The sequence below is a fragment of the Microcebus murinus genome, chromosome 7 (assembly GCF_040939455.1).
Source record: "Microcebus murinus isolate Inina chromosome 7, M.murinus_Inina_mat1.0, whole genome shotgun sequence".
Classification (NCBI taxonomy): Eukaryota; Metazoa; Chordata; class Mammalia; order Primates; family Cheirogaleidae; genus Microcebus; species Microcebus murinus.
The window spans coordinates 4,769,409-4,783,577 of NC_134110.1; the positions used below are offsets into that span (position 1 = coordinate 4,769,409).

Sequence of the window (14,169 nt, forward strand, 5' to 3'; positions counted from 1 at the left end):
TCCCACGGGGGAAAGTCCACACCTCTCCACTCCCTGGCTCTGCCCCTTGACTGCCCCGCGTCTCCCTGGGGACAGGAAGCCCCTGACTGGGGGTAGGGGTCAAGCCTCTCTTCTTTGGGATATTTACTTGGAGATTTTACTCAAGTGGAGGCTGGCGCCTGCACTGCCTTCGGGGAATCCAGTGAAGTGGGGAGGACCCGGCTAGGCTTCCCCTTCCTCTTCTGGGGTGGCCTGGCCTGGGGCTAGGATTGCCCCCCACCCCCAGCCCCTTGACGCTCTGAGTGGTCCTGGGCTGGACACCTGCCTGGGGGCTCACCCTGCGCCCACCCCCAGCCCCACCCCATGTTTCCGGGGCGCCACCGGCCCTGGGGAGCGCAGGGTGCAGGCTGCTCCCGGCAGGGCCATTCTTTCCCGGCGCCCTCCTCCCTTCCGTTTCCGTGGCCGCTGTTGGCTGGCTGGCCAGAGACTGCGGCCCAGTGCTGAGCAGGGGGGCCGGCAGGCGTCTGGGGCGCCAGGCCGCTGCCGCCCGCCCCTTCCCCTCCGCAGGCCCGCCCCGGGGCCGGGGCCAACTGAAACCGCTGGAGGAGGAAGAGCGGAATCAGGAACTGGCCGGGGTCAGCACGGGCCTGAGTGGGTCCCAGGCGCCCCAGGAGCAGCTGCTGGTGCGGGTAACTTCAGCCTCACGGCGCACGAGGCAGAGGGAAGCTTAGGGACGGGTGGCGGGCAGGAGCCGGCCAGGCGCTCCCAGAGCCGGGGTCCCAACCGGGTGGGGCAGGGCCTCAGAAGGGCGGAGCGGGCCACAGTGGCCGGCCTCTGGCAGTGGCCGCCTGGGCCTCCAGCTGGAGCAGGCTTGGCCCTGTCTAGGACCTGGGCACGCGCCCCTGTAAGGGGTGTTGGGCCGGAGGGCCTGGGCAGGGAGGCTCCAGGTTGGTTCCCATTGCAGGACTGGGAAGGGGACCCCTTCCCAGGGAAGTAGCGAGGGCCAGTGCCAGGCCGGCGGCTGCTGTGGAGCCAGGCTGCATTTCAGTGGAGCACACCCCCATGCCTATCTGCGCTCCTCCTCGTCCCGCAGCCCCCAGCCTCCGTGCCCCACCCCTCCGTCTCCAGCTGCTGCCTTGTCCCCACGGATGGCATCTTCTCTGTCCCTAGGACGGCACCATGGGCTTCTCTTCCGAGCTGTGCAGCCCCCAGGGCCATGGGGCGGTGCAACAGATGCAGGAGGCCGAGCTTCGCCTGCTGGAGGGCATGAGGAAGTGGATGGCCCAGCGAGTCAAGAGTGACAGGGAGTATGCAGGACTGCTGCACCACATGTCCCTGCAGGACAGCGGGGCCCAGGCTCGGGGCATCCCCGACAGCCCCATCAGCCAGGTGAGCTTCTGCCGGGTTCCCTCTGGCACCAGGTACACCTGCCCTCCCTCTCCCTGTCCCGCAGCCCCGAAGAGGGGTTGGAGATTTGTCAGGCCCAGGCTTGGGAGCCATGGTCCCCACCCCCCTGACCTCCCCACCCTGGGCCGCAGTCCTGGGCCGAGATCACCGGCCAGACGGAGGGCCTGAGCCGGCTGCTGCGGCAGCACGCGGAAGACCTGAACGCGGGGCCCCTGAGCAAGCTGAGCCTGCTGATCCGGGAGCGGCAGCAGCTGCGCAAGACCTACAGCGAGCAGTGGCAGCAGCTGCAGCAGGAGCTCACCAAGGTGGGTGGGCAGCGCTGGGGCTTCGGCCCTTTCTGTCTGAATGTGGAGCCGCTTTGCACAAGAGCTCCTGGATTCACTGGGGAAGTGGAAGTCCCCGACCGCAGGCCTGGCCCCAGGAAGACCCGCTCCAACTTGCTGCAGCTTCCGCCCCTGCTCTCCCCACTCAGGCTGGCCTGCAGTGGGGCCTGGTCCCCGTGCACGTCCCCGTGCACGTCTGTGGCTGGGCACAGTGCGGGGACTGCCAGGATGCGTGGGTCCGGACTCGCCTCCGCGCTGTGCCGTCTGGGTCTGAGGGACAGTGAGAGGAGCGAGGGCCGGTCCGTTTGCCCTCCCCCCGGGGACCCAGAGACAGGGCGGCAGCGTGGCCCCCATGGCCAAGGACACAGGCTGTGAAGTGGGCCTGTCCAGGTTTGACTCCCACCCAGCCCCCCAGTCTGGAGGCGGTGGGATTTGGAGCCGGCTGTTTATCCGGGCACTCGGTCCCCCATGCAGGGTGGTCAGCCTCCCGGCATCTCCCTCCTTCCCCCAGCGCAGCCCGCCTTGCCGTGGACCCACAGCGGCCCCTGGTGGCCAGCGGCCCCTCCCCTCTCCCCGGGAGACCGTCCGCTTCCAGGTCTGCTCAGCTGTACAGTTTTGCTGGGGCTCGGCCAGGCCCCTTTGCTTTCATAGCGTCTGTGGCCACAGCGGCCGAGGTGAATGATTGCAACAGAGACCCTGTGGTCTACAAGCCTAAAATGTTTGCTTATTATCTGACCCTTTAAGAAGAAGACTGATCTAGTTGATGCCCTTAGCTCAGTTACAGATGGGGAAACTGAGGTTCAGAAGAGAGGGGTGGAGCTTGCCAGCACACAGCACAGAAACACTGGGATGAGAACTCTGGTCTCAGGCTGCCACCTATCGTTCCTGCAGCCAGGAACACGATTTGCAGGACCCAGAGCAAATGAAAACACGGGACCTTCCTTGGTAAAGGATTAGTAAAATTTCAAGACAGCGACAGTGGAGCCTAAAGCCGGGCCCTCCTACGTGTGGAGCCCTGAGCAGCTACGCAGGCTGCCCACGCCCGGAGCTGGCCCTTCCTACCACCAGGACACCACTCTCAGGCCAAGAAGGGACAGGTGTAGCCTGCCCAGCCCACCTTTTCCCTGAGCTTCCCCCAGGGGCCTGTCTTTAACCAGCTCCTCTGCCCGGAACCTCAGCGGCAGCTTCCCCACAAGCGGCCGGGCCCTCCCTGGAGAGCGGGCTTGGGCGCGCTGCCTGCCCAGCCAGCGGGGCCTGCCCAGGCTTCACCTCGGGCAGGAATCTCCCATCCTTGGGGACCGCTGTCCCACACGGGCCTGCCCTCTCTCCCCAGGCCCACAGCCAGGACATCGAGAAGCTGAAGAGCCAGTACCGAGCCCTGGCGCGGGACAGCGCCCAGGCCAGGCGCAAGTACCAGGAGGCCAGCAAAGGTCTGCGGCTTCCCTCGCTGGCCCGGGGGCGGGGGCTGCCCAGGCCTCCGTGCTGTCACCCACACCCCTCGCCTCCCCCGACAGACAAGGACCGCGACAAGGCCAAGGACAAGTACGTGCGCAGCCTGTGGAAGCTGTTTGCCCACCACAACCGCTACGTGCTGGGCGTGCGGGCCGCGCAGCTGCACCACCGGCACCACCACCAGCTGCTGCTGCCCGGCCTGCTGCAGTCGCTGCAGGACCTGCACGAGGAGATGGCGAGCATCCTGTAAGCCCGCCCGCCCCGCAGCAGCCCTGCGCCCTGCCGCCGGGCCCAGGGGCAGGTCCCGGAAAATTCAGTGCTATAAAAGTGAAGCCCATGTAGTCACATGAGCACGGGAGCTGGGCCAGGGAACCAGGGCCGGTCAGTGTACGTGGAGCTGCGTTATTCCAGGGTCCCGCCAGGGTTTGATCGCATCCGCTGAGCACTGCCCTAGGCTCTGGGTCACAGTAGGGCACGACGGAGACAAACCGTCTGTCCGTTGGTGGAGAAAGGAAAAGAAGTCAGTGAGTGAAGCAGGGAACACAGCAGAAGAGTAATTGCTATGGGGAAAAATCCGGCGAGAGAAGGAGATCGGGAGTAGGTGACAGGTGTACACAGTGGTCTGGGACAGCCTCTGTGAGCAGGGGAAGTTCGCAGAGATTGCTGAGAGAGGTCCGGGAGTGAGCCAGGGGGCTATCTGGAGAACGGCCGTTCCAGAAAGAACAGCAGGTGCATAGACGCTGAGCGCAGGCTGCTGGGTGATGGAGGGTCCAACGGGCCGTCACAAGGACCGTGGCTCTGAGTGAGCAAGAGGAGTGACGTGATCTGACCTCTGTTCTAATAAGGTCACTCTGGCCGCTGTGCTGAGAATAGGCTTCGGGGGCGAGGACGGGAGCAGAGGGGCAGCCAGCAGGCTCTGCCACTACCCAGACCAGAGATCGTGGCCGCCCAGGCCAGGGAGGTAGTGAGGGGGTGAGACATGATCGGGTCCTGGGCATGTTTCCAAGGCAGAGCCGATGGGTTTGCCCATGGGCTGGAAAGGGAGCATGAGATGGAGGAGTCGGGGAGGACTCCAGGGGTTTGCATGGAGCACCTGGAAGATGGGGTCGCCATTAACTCGTGTGGAGAAGGCTGTGGGAGGAAGAATTTTTGGAGACAAGAGTTCATTTTCGGCCGGGCGCTGTGGCTCACGCCTGTAATCCTAGCTCTTGGGAGGCCGAGGCGGGCGGATTGCTCAAGGTCAGGAGTTCAAAACCAGCCTGAGCAAGAGCGAGACCCCGTCTCTACTATAAATAGAAAGAAATTAATTGGCCAACTGATATATATATAAAAAAATTAGCCGGGCATGGTGGCGCATGCCTGTAGTCCCAGCTACTCGGGAGGCTGAGGCAGAAGGATCACTCCAGCCCAGGAGTTTGAGGTTGCTGTGAGCTAGGCTGACGCCACGGCACTCACTCTAGCCTGGACAACAAAGCGAGACTCTGTCTCAAAAAAAAAAAAAAAAAAAAAAGAGTTCATTTTCAACCAGCAGAGTTGGGGTGGCTGAGGTGTTCACCGGGACGTTCTGAGCGGGTGAATGAATACGAGAGCCAGCACAGGGGAGGTGCTGGGACTGGGAGGTGTAGACGGGGTTGCGATCGATGGCTCCCATGGCAGGGCCCGAGCGCCAGCTGTTGGGCTGGCCGCGGGGCAGGATGGTCGTAGCTCGCGTTACCACTGAGAGCGCCTCCTGTGCGTCAGACACCACACGCGAGATCCTGCTGGGTCCTCATGGCAGCTCCCGGCACCCCCGTCATACGTGTCAGGGCTCTAGTTTGCCTAAAGTCCCATGGCTAGTACGGTCAGCCCCAGCACTGACTCCAAACCCAGTGTCCCCGGCCCAAACTGCCCAGCCTGAGGCCCCCCTGACTGGGTCCCACCTGGGGGCAGGAAGGAGATCCTGCAGGAGTACCTGGAGCTCAGCAGTCTGGTGCAGGACGAGGTGGTGGCCATTCACCGCGCCATGGCTGCAGCCGCCGCCAGCGTCCAGCCCGAGGCCGAGTACCAAGGCTTCCTGCGACAGTACGGGTAAGCCTGTCCTTGCTCCCACGGGGGTCCAGGGCCTCTGGCCTGTTCGCTCACAGGGCACTGCCGCCCACAGGTCCGCACCTGACGTCCCACCCTGCGTCACCTTCGACGAGTCTCTGCTTGAGGAAGGCGAGGCGCTGGAGCCCGGGGAGCTGCAGCTGAACGAGCTGACGGTGGAGAGCGTGCAGCACACGTGTGTGGGGCGCGGCGGGCACGGGGCTCCCGCGGGGCCTGGGGCTGTGTGGGCAGGGCCGGGCGGTGGACGCCCCCGCACGGAGCCGCGGCCAGGCGGCTGGGCCTGCTTGGCTCTGCAGGGATGCCTCTGGGGGGCTGGGCTCTGACCTTGCCCTTCCCTCGGGTACAGGCTGACCTCGGTGACCGACGAACTGGCTGTGGCCTCCCAGTCGGTGCTCAGCCGGCAGGAGCTGGTCACTCAGCTGCAGCGCGAGCTCCAGAACGAAGAGCAGAACACCCCCCCGCGGGGGCGGTGAGTGGGGGCCCCCCCAGCAGCGTCCTGGCCGCCCTCCCCGCTGCAGGCTGGGCCCCTCTCACCCTCCTCCGCCTGGCCCTGCCCGCAGGGTGCAGCTGCTGGGCAAGAGGCAGGCACTGCTGGAGGCGCTGCAGGGGCTGCAGGTGGCACTGTGCAGCCAGGCCAAGCTGCAGGCCCAGCACGAGCTGCTGCAGGCCAAGGTGGCGCAGCTGGGCCCCGGCGAGGCCCCGCCGGTGCTGCTGCTGCAGGACGACCGCCACTCCACCTCCTCCTCGGTGAGCCGCCCACCCGCCGCCACTGCCTGCCAGCCAGGCCTGCCAGCCGGGCTCTGCTCCTCATTTTCGCCCTCCCCCTCCCAAGCCCGGTCACCCGCTGACGTCTGTCCCTGGCCTCAGGAGCAGGAGCGAGAAGGGGGAAGGACACCCACACTGGAGATCCTTAAGAGCCACATCTCTGGAATCTTCCGCCCCAAGTTCTCGGTGAGTGGTGCCCAGCTGGGGCCTGCAGCCCTGCCCAGCCCTCTGAGTCGGTGCTCAGCCGGCAGGAGCTGGTCACTCAGCAGCGGTGCAAGCGCCAGACCCGGCCAGGCCAGGGGGCTCAGAGATGCTCTCCCCGGACTCCCCACCGTGGTGTTTGGGTTTAGTCCCTGGGGGTGCCCCGGAGAGGAGGCTGTGCCCAGGCCACTTTTATTGGGCAGTCCCTCTCTTCCCTGGGATCCCAGGCTGCAGTCGTCCCCAGGCCCTGCCAGCACTGTGTGCTGCAGAAACCAGCAGCCTTGGTCCCCCATGGCTCTCCCTGTTCCGGGCGTGGTCGGGGCCTGTGGCCTGGAGGACGAGGCACCAGCTTGGTTTGGGGCCACCCAGACTGGGCTTCCCATCCCAGCTCTGGCCAGCGTGATCCTGGGCCAGTCCACCACCCCTCCAGGGGCCTGTGGACGGCTCTCCGTGCTACTCGGTGGCTGCGAGGACTAGGGGCATATGGGGGGCGGGGGAGAGACCCCGGCTGGCCCAGTGCCTCCCCCGGCAGCTGGCTGAGTGTTCCCTCCTTGGGCCTCCCGGGCCCTGCCCAGCTCCCCCCACCGCTGCAGCTCGTTCCTGAGGTGCAGAAGCCCCTGCACGAGCAGCTGTGGTACCACGGGGCCATCCCGCGGGCGGAGGTGGCCGAGCTGCTGACTCACTCTGGGGACTTCCTGGTGCGGGAGAGCCAGGGCAAGCAGGAGTACGTGCTGTCGGTGCTGTGGGACGGCCTGCCCCGGCACTTCATCATCCAGTCCTCCGACGTGAGTGGGCCTCGCCCGAGCCTTTCCGGCCCCGCCCCGCCCTTGCCCTCCCCACGGGGAATGACCCCGCCAGAGTAGGGAGGAGCCGCTGCACCTTCCACGCCCCCCTAGCGGGGCTGGAAGGGGCCACAGAGACCACCCAGTCCCTGCACCAAAATAGGGGCTCAAGTGTACGTCCTCCACCGAGGAGGAGGCAGTAGGATGTCGTGCGCCCTCAGACGGTGCCTTTTCTAGAGGTCCTTCCGCCCCTGGTCCTGTCGGGCAGGCGCTCTCTCCCCGGCTGGGCTCCCCGTCTTCTCCCAGGGCTCAGGCCCCGCAGATGGAGGCCACTGACCCCGGGGCCCCTGCCTCCTGCAGAACCTGTTCCGGCTGGAAGGGGATGGCTTCCCCAGCATTCCGCTGCTCATCGACCACCTGCTGTGCTCCCAGCAGCCCCTCACCAAGAAGAGTGGCGTCGTCCTGCACAGGGCCGTGCCCAAGGTGAGCGGGCAGCCCGGCCCATGCACTTGTGTGGGGGGTGCACAGGCCAGGCCCGCCCAGGATCAGAGCAGAAAGGGCTTTCCCGGTCCCCAGGCCACAGGCAGGGGATGAAGTCAGCCTCACTCCCCAGGTGGCCAGCCCCTTCTAGGTGTGGCCTGTGAAAGCCACAGGCTAGGCTGGTGCTCAGGGCACCTGCCTGGTCCCGAAGCCATCGGAGTGTGCTCCTGATACGGTCCCACCCCACGGGACAGACCGACACGCCGCAGCTGCAGCACGTCCAGCCCTTTCTTCACTGGCTTCTGACCCTCCTCTCCCCCAGGACAAGTGGGTGCTGAACCACGAGGACCTGGTGCTGGGCGAGCAGATCGGGCGGGTGAGTGTGCCTCTGCCCAGCCTGGCTCTGCCAGCCCCTCCCCACTGCGCTCCCCGCCGGCCGCTTCCCTCCAGCCCACACCCTGACTCACACCCGAGACCCCTCCCAGACACCTGTCGGCCTCCTTGCCTCATCTGATTCCGCGCCCCCAACACCCTGCCCAGCCACCGCCACGCACCGTCCTGCAGGAACGGGACGATGCCCGCCCTGCCAACGCCCAGTGGAGGCTCTCCCTGACACCCGGGGCCTGCCCCCCAGGGGGCTCGTGTGTGCGCGCACATGTGTGCACGTGTGTGCGTGTGTGTGCGTGTGCGTGCAGGGAGACATGGGGATTGCAAGTGATAAAACACCTGCTTGGGAAAGAGGTCACTTTCCTAAAACTCAGAATGCTTTTCAAGGCCAGAGGAAAGTGATTTTTGTGTTTTCCATGTCACTCTTGTCAGTGAAGGTGGAACATAGGAGGTGGCTCTCCCTGCGTCCCCATGTGCAGCCTGCCAGTTCCCCAGTGTGGGGCACACTGCCAGAGAGCTGGGGCGCAGGGGTGGGGCAAGTGTGCTCGTGGGGCCGATGCCAGGGGTGTGGGGGTGGGGGCAAGTGTGCTCATGGGGGCCGAGGGCAGGGGTGTGGGGTGGGAGCAACTGTGCTCATGGGGGCCGAGGGCAGGGGTGTGGGGTGGGAGCAAGTGTGCTCGTGGGGCCGAGGGCAGGGGTGTGGGGTGGGAGCAAGTGTGCTCGTGGAGGCCTAGGGCAGGAGTGTGAGGGTGGGGCAAGTGTGCTCGTGGGGGCCGAGGGCAGGGGTGTGGGGTGGGGCAAGTGTGCTCGTGGGGGCGAGGGCAGGGGTGTGGGGTGGGGCAAGTGTGCTCGTGGGGGCGAGGGCAAGGGTGTGGGGTGGGGCAAGTGTGCTCGTGGGGGCGAGGGCAGGGGTGTGGGGTGGGGCAAGTGTACTCATGGGGGCTGAGGGCAGGGGTGTGGGGTGGGGCAAGTGTACTCATGGGGGCTGAGGGCAGGGGTGTGGGGGTGGGGCAAGTGTGCTCGTGGGGGCGAGGGCAGGGGTGTGGGGTGGGGCAAGTGTGCTCGTGGGGGGACAGCAGGGCAGCTGGGGACAGGGCAGGCTGTGCCCTGGGCAAGGAAGGGATCGCGGCGAGCTTTGGCAGGAGCAGGGCCCTTTCAGGGGAACTTCGGCGAGGTGTTCAGCGGGCGCCTGCGGGCCGACAACAGTCTGGTGGCGGTGAAGTCCTGCCGGGAGACGCTCCCCCCGGAACTCAAGGCCAGGTTCCTGCAGGAAGCAAGGTGGGTGGGAGAGTGCCCGGCACCACGGGCTTCCCCTGTCTCGGCCGGCGTGAAGCACTTGGCTTCCGTGGTGTGGTCTGATCCCGAGGGCGCCGGTGGGTAGCACCCCGACAGTGTAGGGGCCTCCGCACCCCAGCACCCCGCCCAAGGTCACATGCCCAGGTGTGCGGGCTGCAGAGACCAAGCCCTTCCCCGTGGTGGCCCTTCTCCCGTTCTCCCGAGCTCCGGGGTCCCGGCGGGGGCGGGCGGATGGCTGAGTCGCGGCACCCCTCAGGATCCTGAAGCAGTACAGTCACCCCAACATCGTGCGTCTCATTGGCGTCTGCACCCAGAAGCAGCCCATCTACATCGTCATGGAGCTGGTGCAGGGTGAGCAGGGTGCGGCCTCCAGGGCGGGCCAGCCTGGCGGGGGGCAGCCCCCCACGGAGGCTCAGTGCCGCTCCTCCGCCACCCCCAGGGGGCGACTTCCTGACCTTCCTGCGGACAGAGGGGGCCCGCCTCCGCGTGAAGACCCTGCTGCAGCTGGTGGGCGACGCGGCGGCCGGCATGGAGTACCTGGAGAGCAAGTGCTGCATCCACCGGTGAGCGGGCGCCCAGGTGCCCTGGCCGCTAGGCTTCAGCTCCAGGCTGGGGCTGGCCTCTCCCCACAGGACAGGCACGCCTGGGGTGTGGGGCCGCCTTTGTTGGTGGCTTCACGTAGGGGCTTAGCCCAGACTGTGGCCGCATGAGCCCCCTGCCCTGCCTCGCCCAGGGACCTGGCTGCTCGGAACTGCCTGGTGACCGAGAAGAACGTCCTGAAGATCAGTGACTTCGGCATGTCCCGGGAGGAAGCTGATGGGGTCTACGCAGCCTCGGGGGGCCTCAGACAAGTGCCCGTGAAGTGGACCGCCCCCGAGGCCCTGAACTATGGTACCTGCTCACCGCCCACCCGGGGCCGCGGGGCGGAGGCTGGCGCGGGTCCTGCCACCCACTCACGTGCCCGCGCCCCGCCGCTCTGCAGGCCGCTACTCCTCCGAGAGCGACGTGTGGAGCTTCGGCATCTTGCTCTGGGAGACCTTCAGCCTGGGCGCCTCCCCCTACCCCAACCTCAGCAACCAGCAGACTCGGGAGTTCGTGGAAAACGGTGAGCCGCCGCGCCGCAGTGCGTGGCCTTGCCCTCGCCCGGCTGCGCCAGCGGGCCCCCTCCCGTACCCCCACCGTGCAGGGCAGGGTAAAGAGTAAGAGGAGGCCGGGCGTGGTGGCTGACACCTGTAATCCTAGCACTCTGGGAGGCCGAGGCGGGCGGATTGCTCCAGGTCAGGAGTTCAAAACCAGCCTGAGCAAGAGCGAGATCCCCGTCTCTACTATAAATAGAAATTAATTGGCCAACTAATATAAATAGAAAAAGAATTAGCGGGGCATGGTGGCGCATGCCTGTAGTCCCAGCTACTCGGGAGGCTGAGGCAGCAGGATTGCTTGAGCCCAGGAGTTTGAGGTTGCTGTGAGCTAGGCTGACGCCACGTCACTCACTCTAGCCTGGGCAACAAAGCGAGACTCTGTCTCAAAAAAAAAATAAATAAGAGTAAGAGCAGTTCCGTAGCTACCTCCTGTTATGTTGTTACGTGCTGGGCCATGCGTTATTTCTTTAGCTCCTCACAACGTGTGACATGGGGATTAACGGATCCCTTTTACAGATGGAAAAGCTGAGGCTCGCAGAGGTCACCGACTAGCACACGGTGGGATGGGGTTAGAAGCCGGGCCTCTGTGTCCCTGTGTCCCTGGGAGAAAGAGTGGCTGCTGAGGAACCAGCTCCCATTCACGCAGCTCCCATTGCTCATAGTCCGCACCCAGGGGCTGCCAGAGGCCCTCACACCCTCCTCATGCCCGGTGCACTGTGCCTGTCCCCGCAGGGGGCCGCCTGCCCTGCCCCGAGCTGTGCCCCGACGCCGTGTTCAGGCTCATGGAGCAGTGCTGGGCCTACGAGCCTGGGCAGCGGCCCAACTTCAGCACCGTCTGCCAGGAGCTGCACAGCATCCGAAAGCGGCACCGGTGAGGCCGGGACGCCTGTCTCCAGCCACCGGCCTCAGCGCACCTCCTGCGCGGCTCCAGTTCACACGCCGACGGCCCGGACCTGGCGGTCCTGGACCCCAGCTGCCAGCGGGGTGTGGCTCCCCGTCAGCTCTGCACCCCTGCCCCGCCAGGGCCTCCTCCACCGGGCAGAAATAATAAAACACTTGTGTGCGTTGAACGCTCTCGGCACGTGCGCTCCTCTGGAGGGCAGGACGGTGGCTGCGGGGAAGGACGGGGACAGGTGGCATTCACGGGGCAGAGCCGACATGGTTTGGGAGCAGCTGGGTGTGAGGCGTGGGGAAGGAGCGAGAGGGATCGGGATGAGACACAGGCTATGACCAGATGGCTGTGGCAGTCCCTGAAATAGGATCACAGGAAGAGGATCAGAGCCGCGGGAGGATGGCGACTTTGGAGGTGTTGCTCTGGAGGGGCCATGGGGACAAAAATGTGGGTGAAGAGTCTGGAAGCCCAGATGGAGGCAAAGGCTGGTGACAGAGGCGTGAAAGTCAAAGGCTTATGAGTGTTAGAGGCTGGCTGGCACTGCGGCTGTGCATGACAGTCACGCAGAGTTCAGGAGGCGGCGAGAAGGGAGGGAAGGTTGGAGTCCCCCTCGCAGGGGACCCACACGGCCCAAGAGGAAGAAAAGGCTTCCCAGGAGTTCGTCTCTCAAGGTGGGTGTACTGGGCACTGGGTGGCAGATCGGGGTCCCCCAAACCCCTCCCTGGGGTGAGGGCCCCACAAAACAGAAGCTGTGAAGGATTTGTGATACAGAAGAACAAAGCAGCAAGAACCTTGCGGTAAAATGGCCACCCCTCTAGAAAATTCAGGAAATAGTTGGCATCTATTTTCAAAGAGACGAAAGAGAGCCCTGTGACTTGCTGAAACAAGGGGAAGTCAAGCCGGAGTGTGATTAGTGCAGATACTAAGAAGTGAACCGTGTCTTCCGTGGAAGTGGTAGGAAACAGGTTGCAGAACTTCTGCTTCTGGGTGGGGTGTGGGCGGTCTCTGCAGGCCACCGGGGCCATTGCGACAGCTAGGAAAAAACAGATAAGATGAAAGTCATCTTGGCCAGGCAGGAGGATTGCTCAAGGTTAGGAGTTCAAGACCAGCCTGAGCAAGAGCGAAACCCCATCTGTACTAAAAATAGAAATAAATTAGCTGCACAACTAAAAATACATAGAAAAAATTAGCCGGGCATGGTGGCGCATGCCTATAGTCCCAGCTACTCGGGAGGCTGAGGCAGGAGGATCGCTGGCGCCCAGGAGTTTGAGGTTGCTGTGAGCTAGGCTGATACCACTGCACTCTAGCCCAGGCAACAGAGCAAGATTGTGTCTCAAAAAAAAAAAAAAAAGAAAGAAAGGATGAAATCATCTTATTTTTAAAGACAATGGAAAGTGGTAGAAGAAATAAAGACCAGATGAACCAAAATTACAAGGAGGAAAGAGCCCTTCCGAGTTGCACTAGTGACACTGGGCTGCCGTCTTCCCCGTGGCGTTTGCTGAGTTGGGATGTTGCTGAGGAGCAGACTTGGCCCAAGCAGAAAGACTCTGTTGGGGAAAGCGAAACGGACAGGTTTTGGTGGTCGCAAGGACTGCGCTAAGGATCCAGAACTGAAGGAGCCCAAAGTGCAGAGCAAGTTTTCCCCGTGGAACGTTTGCTGAGTTCTGAGGCAGTGCAGGAGGCTGGAAGGGGCCGGCCTGGGAGGCCAAGTCCACTGCTTTGCAGTGTAGGGAGGCCTGGGACGAACGGCTGGTGTCCCCCTTTCCATCGAGATATTATTAATAGCAATGGCCAGGTTTTGAGCCTGTGCGGGTTGGGAGACTAAAGAGCTCCTTTTAAATCTCTGAAACACAGAACTTTAAAAGCTTTAAAGAGACAGAGACTGGCTAGGCTTTCAATCCAAAATCCAAGAGGGCTGTTCCAAAGGGACAGGGACAATCAGGGGAGGACAAGGTTTTACCAGACTGTAACTCTGTCCCTTCGCAGCTCAATATTTGACTCCATCAAGGTGACTAGCTCCTCTGGGAGCCCTCTCTGGCAGGTGGGGGTGGGGGAATAACACAATCTGGAGCCCCTGTCCTTCTTTTGTATCCAATATGTGACACACAAAAATTAAAAATCACAAAGCATGCAAAAAATGGAGAAAAACGGGCCCAATACACATGAGAAAAAAATAAACAATAGAAGCAGACCTGCAGATGACCCAGATGTTGGAGATGGCAGACAAGGCCTTTAAAATAACTGATTAAAATGTTAAATAGAGACAAAGAGAATTTTAGCAGAGTTGAATCTATTAAGAAAGCAGGCCGGGCGTGGTGGCTCACGCCTGTAATCCTAGCACTCTGGGAGGCCAAGGCGGGCTGATTGTTCGAGGTCAGGAGTTCGAAACCAGCCTGACCAAGAGCGAGACCCGTCTCTACTATAAATAGAAATAAATTAATTGGCCAACTAATATATATAGGAAAAATTATCCGGGCATGGTGGCACATGCCTGCAGTCCCAGCTACTCAGGAGGCTGAGGCAGAGGGATTTCTTGAGCCCAGGAGTTTGAGGTTGCTGTGAGCTAGGCTGACGCCACGGCACTCACTCTAGCCTGGGCAACAAAGCAAGACTCTGTCTCAAAAAAAAAAAAAAAAAAAAAGAAAGAAAGCATATTGACCTGAAAAAATATCTCTGAAATTACAAACCCATTGGATGGGTTTCATAGAAATTGATAGACCTAAAGGATAAAATCACAACCATAGTTAGAGACTAGACATATCTGTGGATTAGTGGACTTGGATTAGTGGCCATGGAGATGGATTAATCAGAGGTAACTAAATGGAAGTACAGACAAAAAGATAATGGAAAGAATGGCGTCTAAGAAACATGTGGGACCCTACTATAGGAGTAGTTGACGTTACAGAGGGAGAGGAAAGAGAAGTTAGGGCCAGAACAAACTGGAAATGACCCAAATGTCTACCCAGCAATAAAAAAAAAGA

General features: G+C 62.7%; 1 protein-coding gene across 3 annotated transcripts; it reads left to right on the forward strand.

The window, feature by feature from the left end:
• Positions 1-551: 551 nt before the first annotated feature.
• On the forward strand, positions 552-11,366 carry FES (FES proto-oncogene, tyrosine kinase). 3 transcript variants are annotated; one of them, XM_012763280.3, is made up of 19 exons: positions 552-668; positions 1,150-1,368; positions 1,518-1,691; positions 3,043-3,139; positions 3,224-3,407; positions 5,091-5,228; positions 5,302-5,421; positions 5,593-5,715; positions 5,807-5,993; positions 6,114-6,197; positions 6,788-6,997; positions 7,355-7,477; positions 7,797-7,850; positions 9,021-9,139; positions 9,414-9,508; positions 9,597-9,720; positions 9,891-10,048; positions 10,140-10,262; positions 11,029-11,366. In XM_012763280.3, the coding sequence occupies exons 2-19, from the start codon at positions 1,159-1,161 to the stop codon at positions 11,169-11,171; spliced, it is 2,466 nt and encodes an 821-aa protein (XP_012618734.2). In that variant the 5' UTR covers positions 552-668; positions 1,150-1,158; the 3' UTR covers positions 11,172-11,366. The 3 variants fall into 3 exon arrangements, with proteins under 3 accessions (XP_012618734.2, XP_012618736.2, XP_012618735.2); XM_012763281.3 differs by having other exon boundaries at positions 555-662; XM_012763282.3 differs by lacking the exon at positions 1,518-1,691.
• Positions 11,367-14,169: the final 2,803 nt, after the last annotated feature.

Excerpts from the sequence above, each read along its gene's own strand:
- FES (XM_012763280.3), top strand. The coding sequence starts at position 1,159 with ATGGGCTTCTCTTCCGAGCTGTGCAGCCCCCAGGGCCATGGGGCGGTG. Across the intron at positions 5,229-5,301 it reads GGCTTCCTGCGACAGTACGG|GTCCGCACCTGACGTCCCAC; the intron begins GTAAGCCTGTCC and ends TGCCGCCCACAG. Across the intron at positions 9,140-9,413 it reads AGGTTCCTGCAGGAAGCAAG|GATCCTGAAGCAGTACAGTC; the intron begins GTGGGTGGGAGA and ends GGCACCCCTCAG.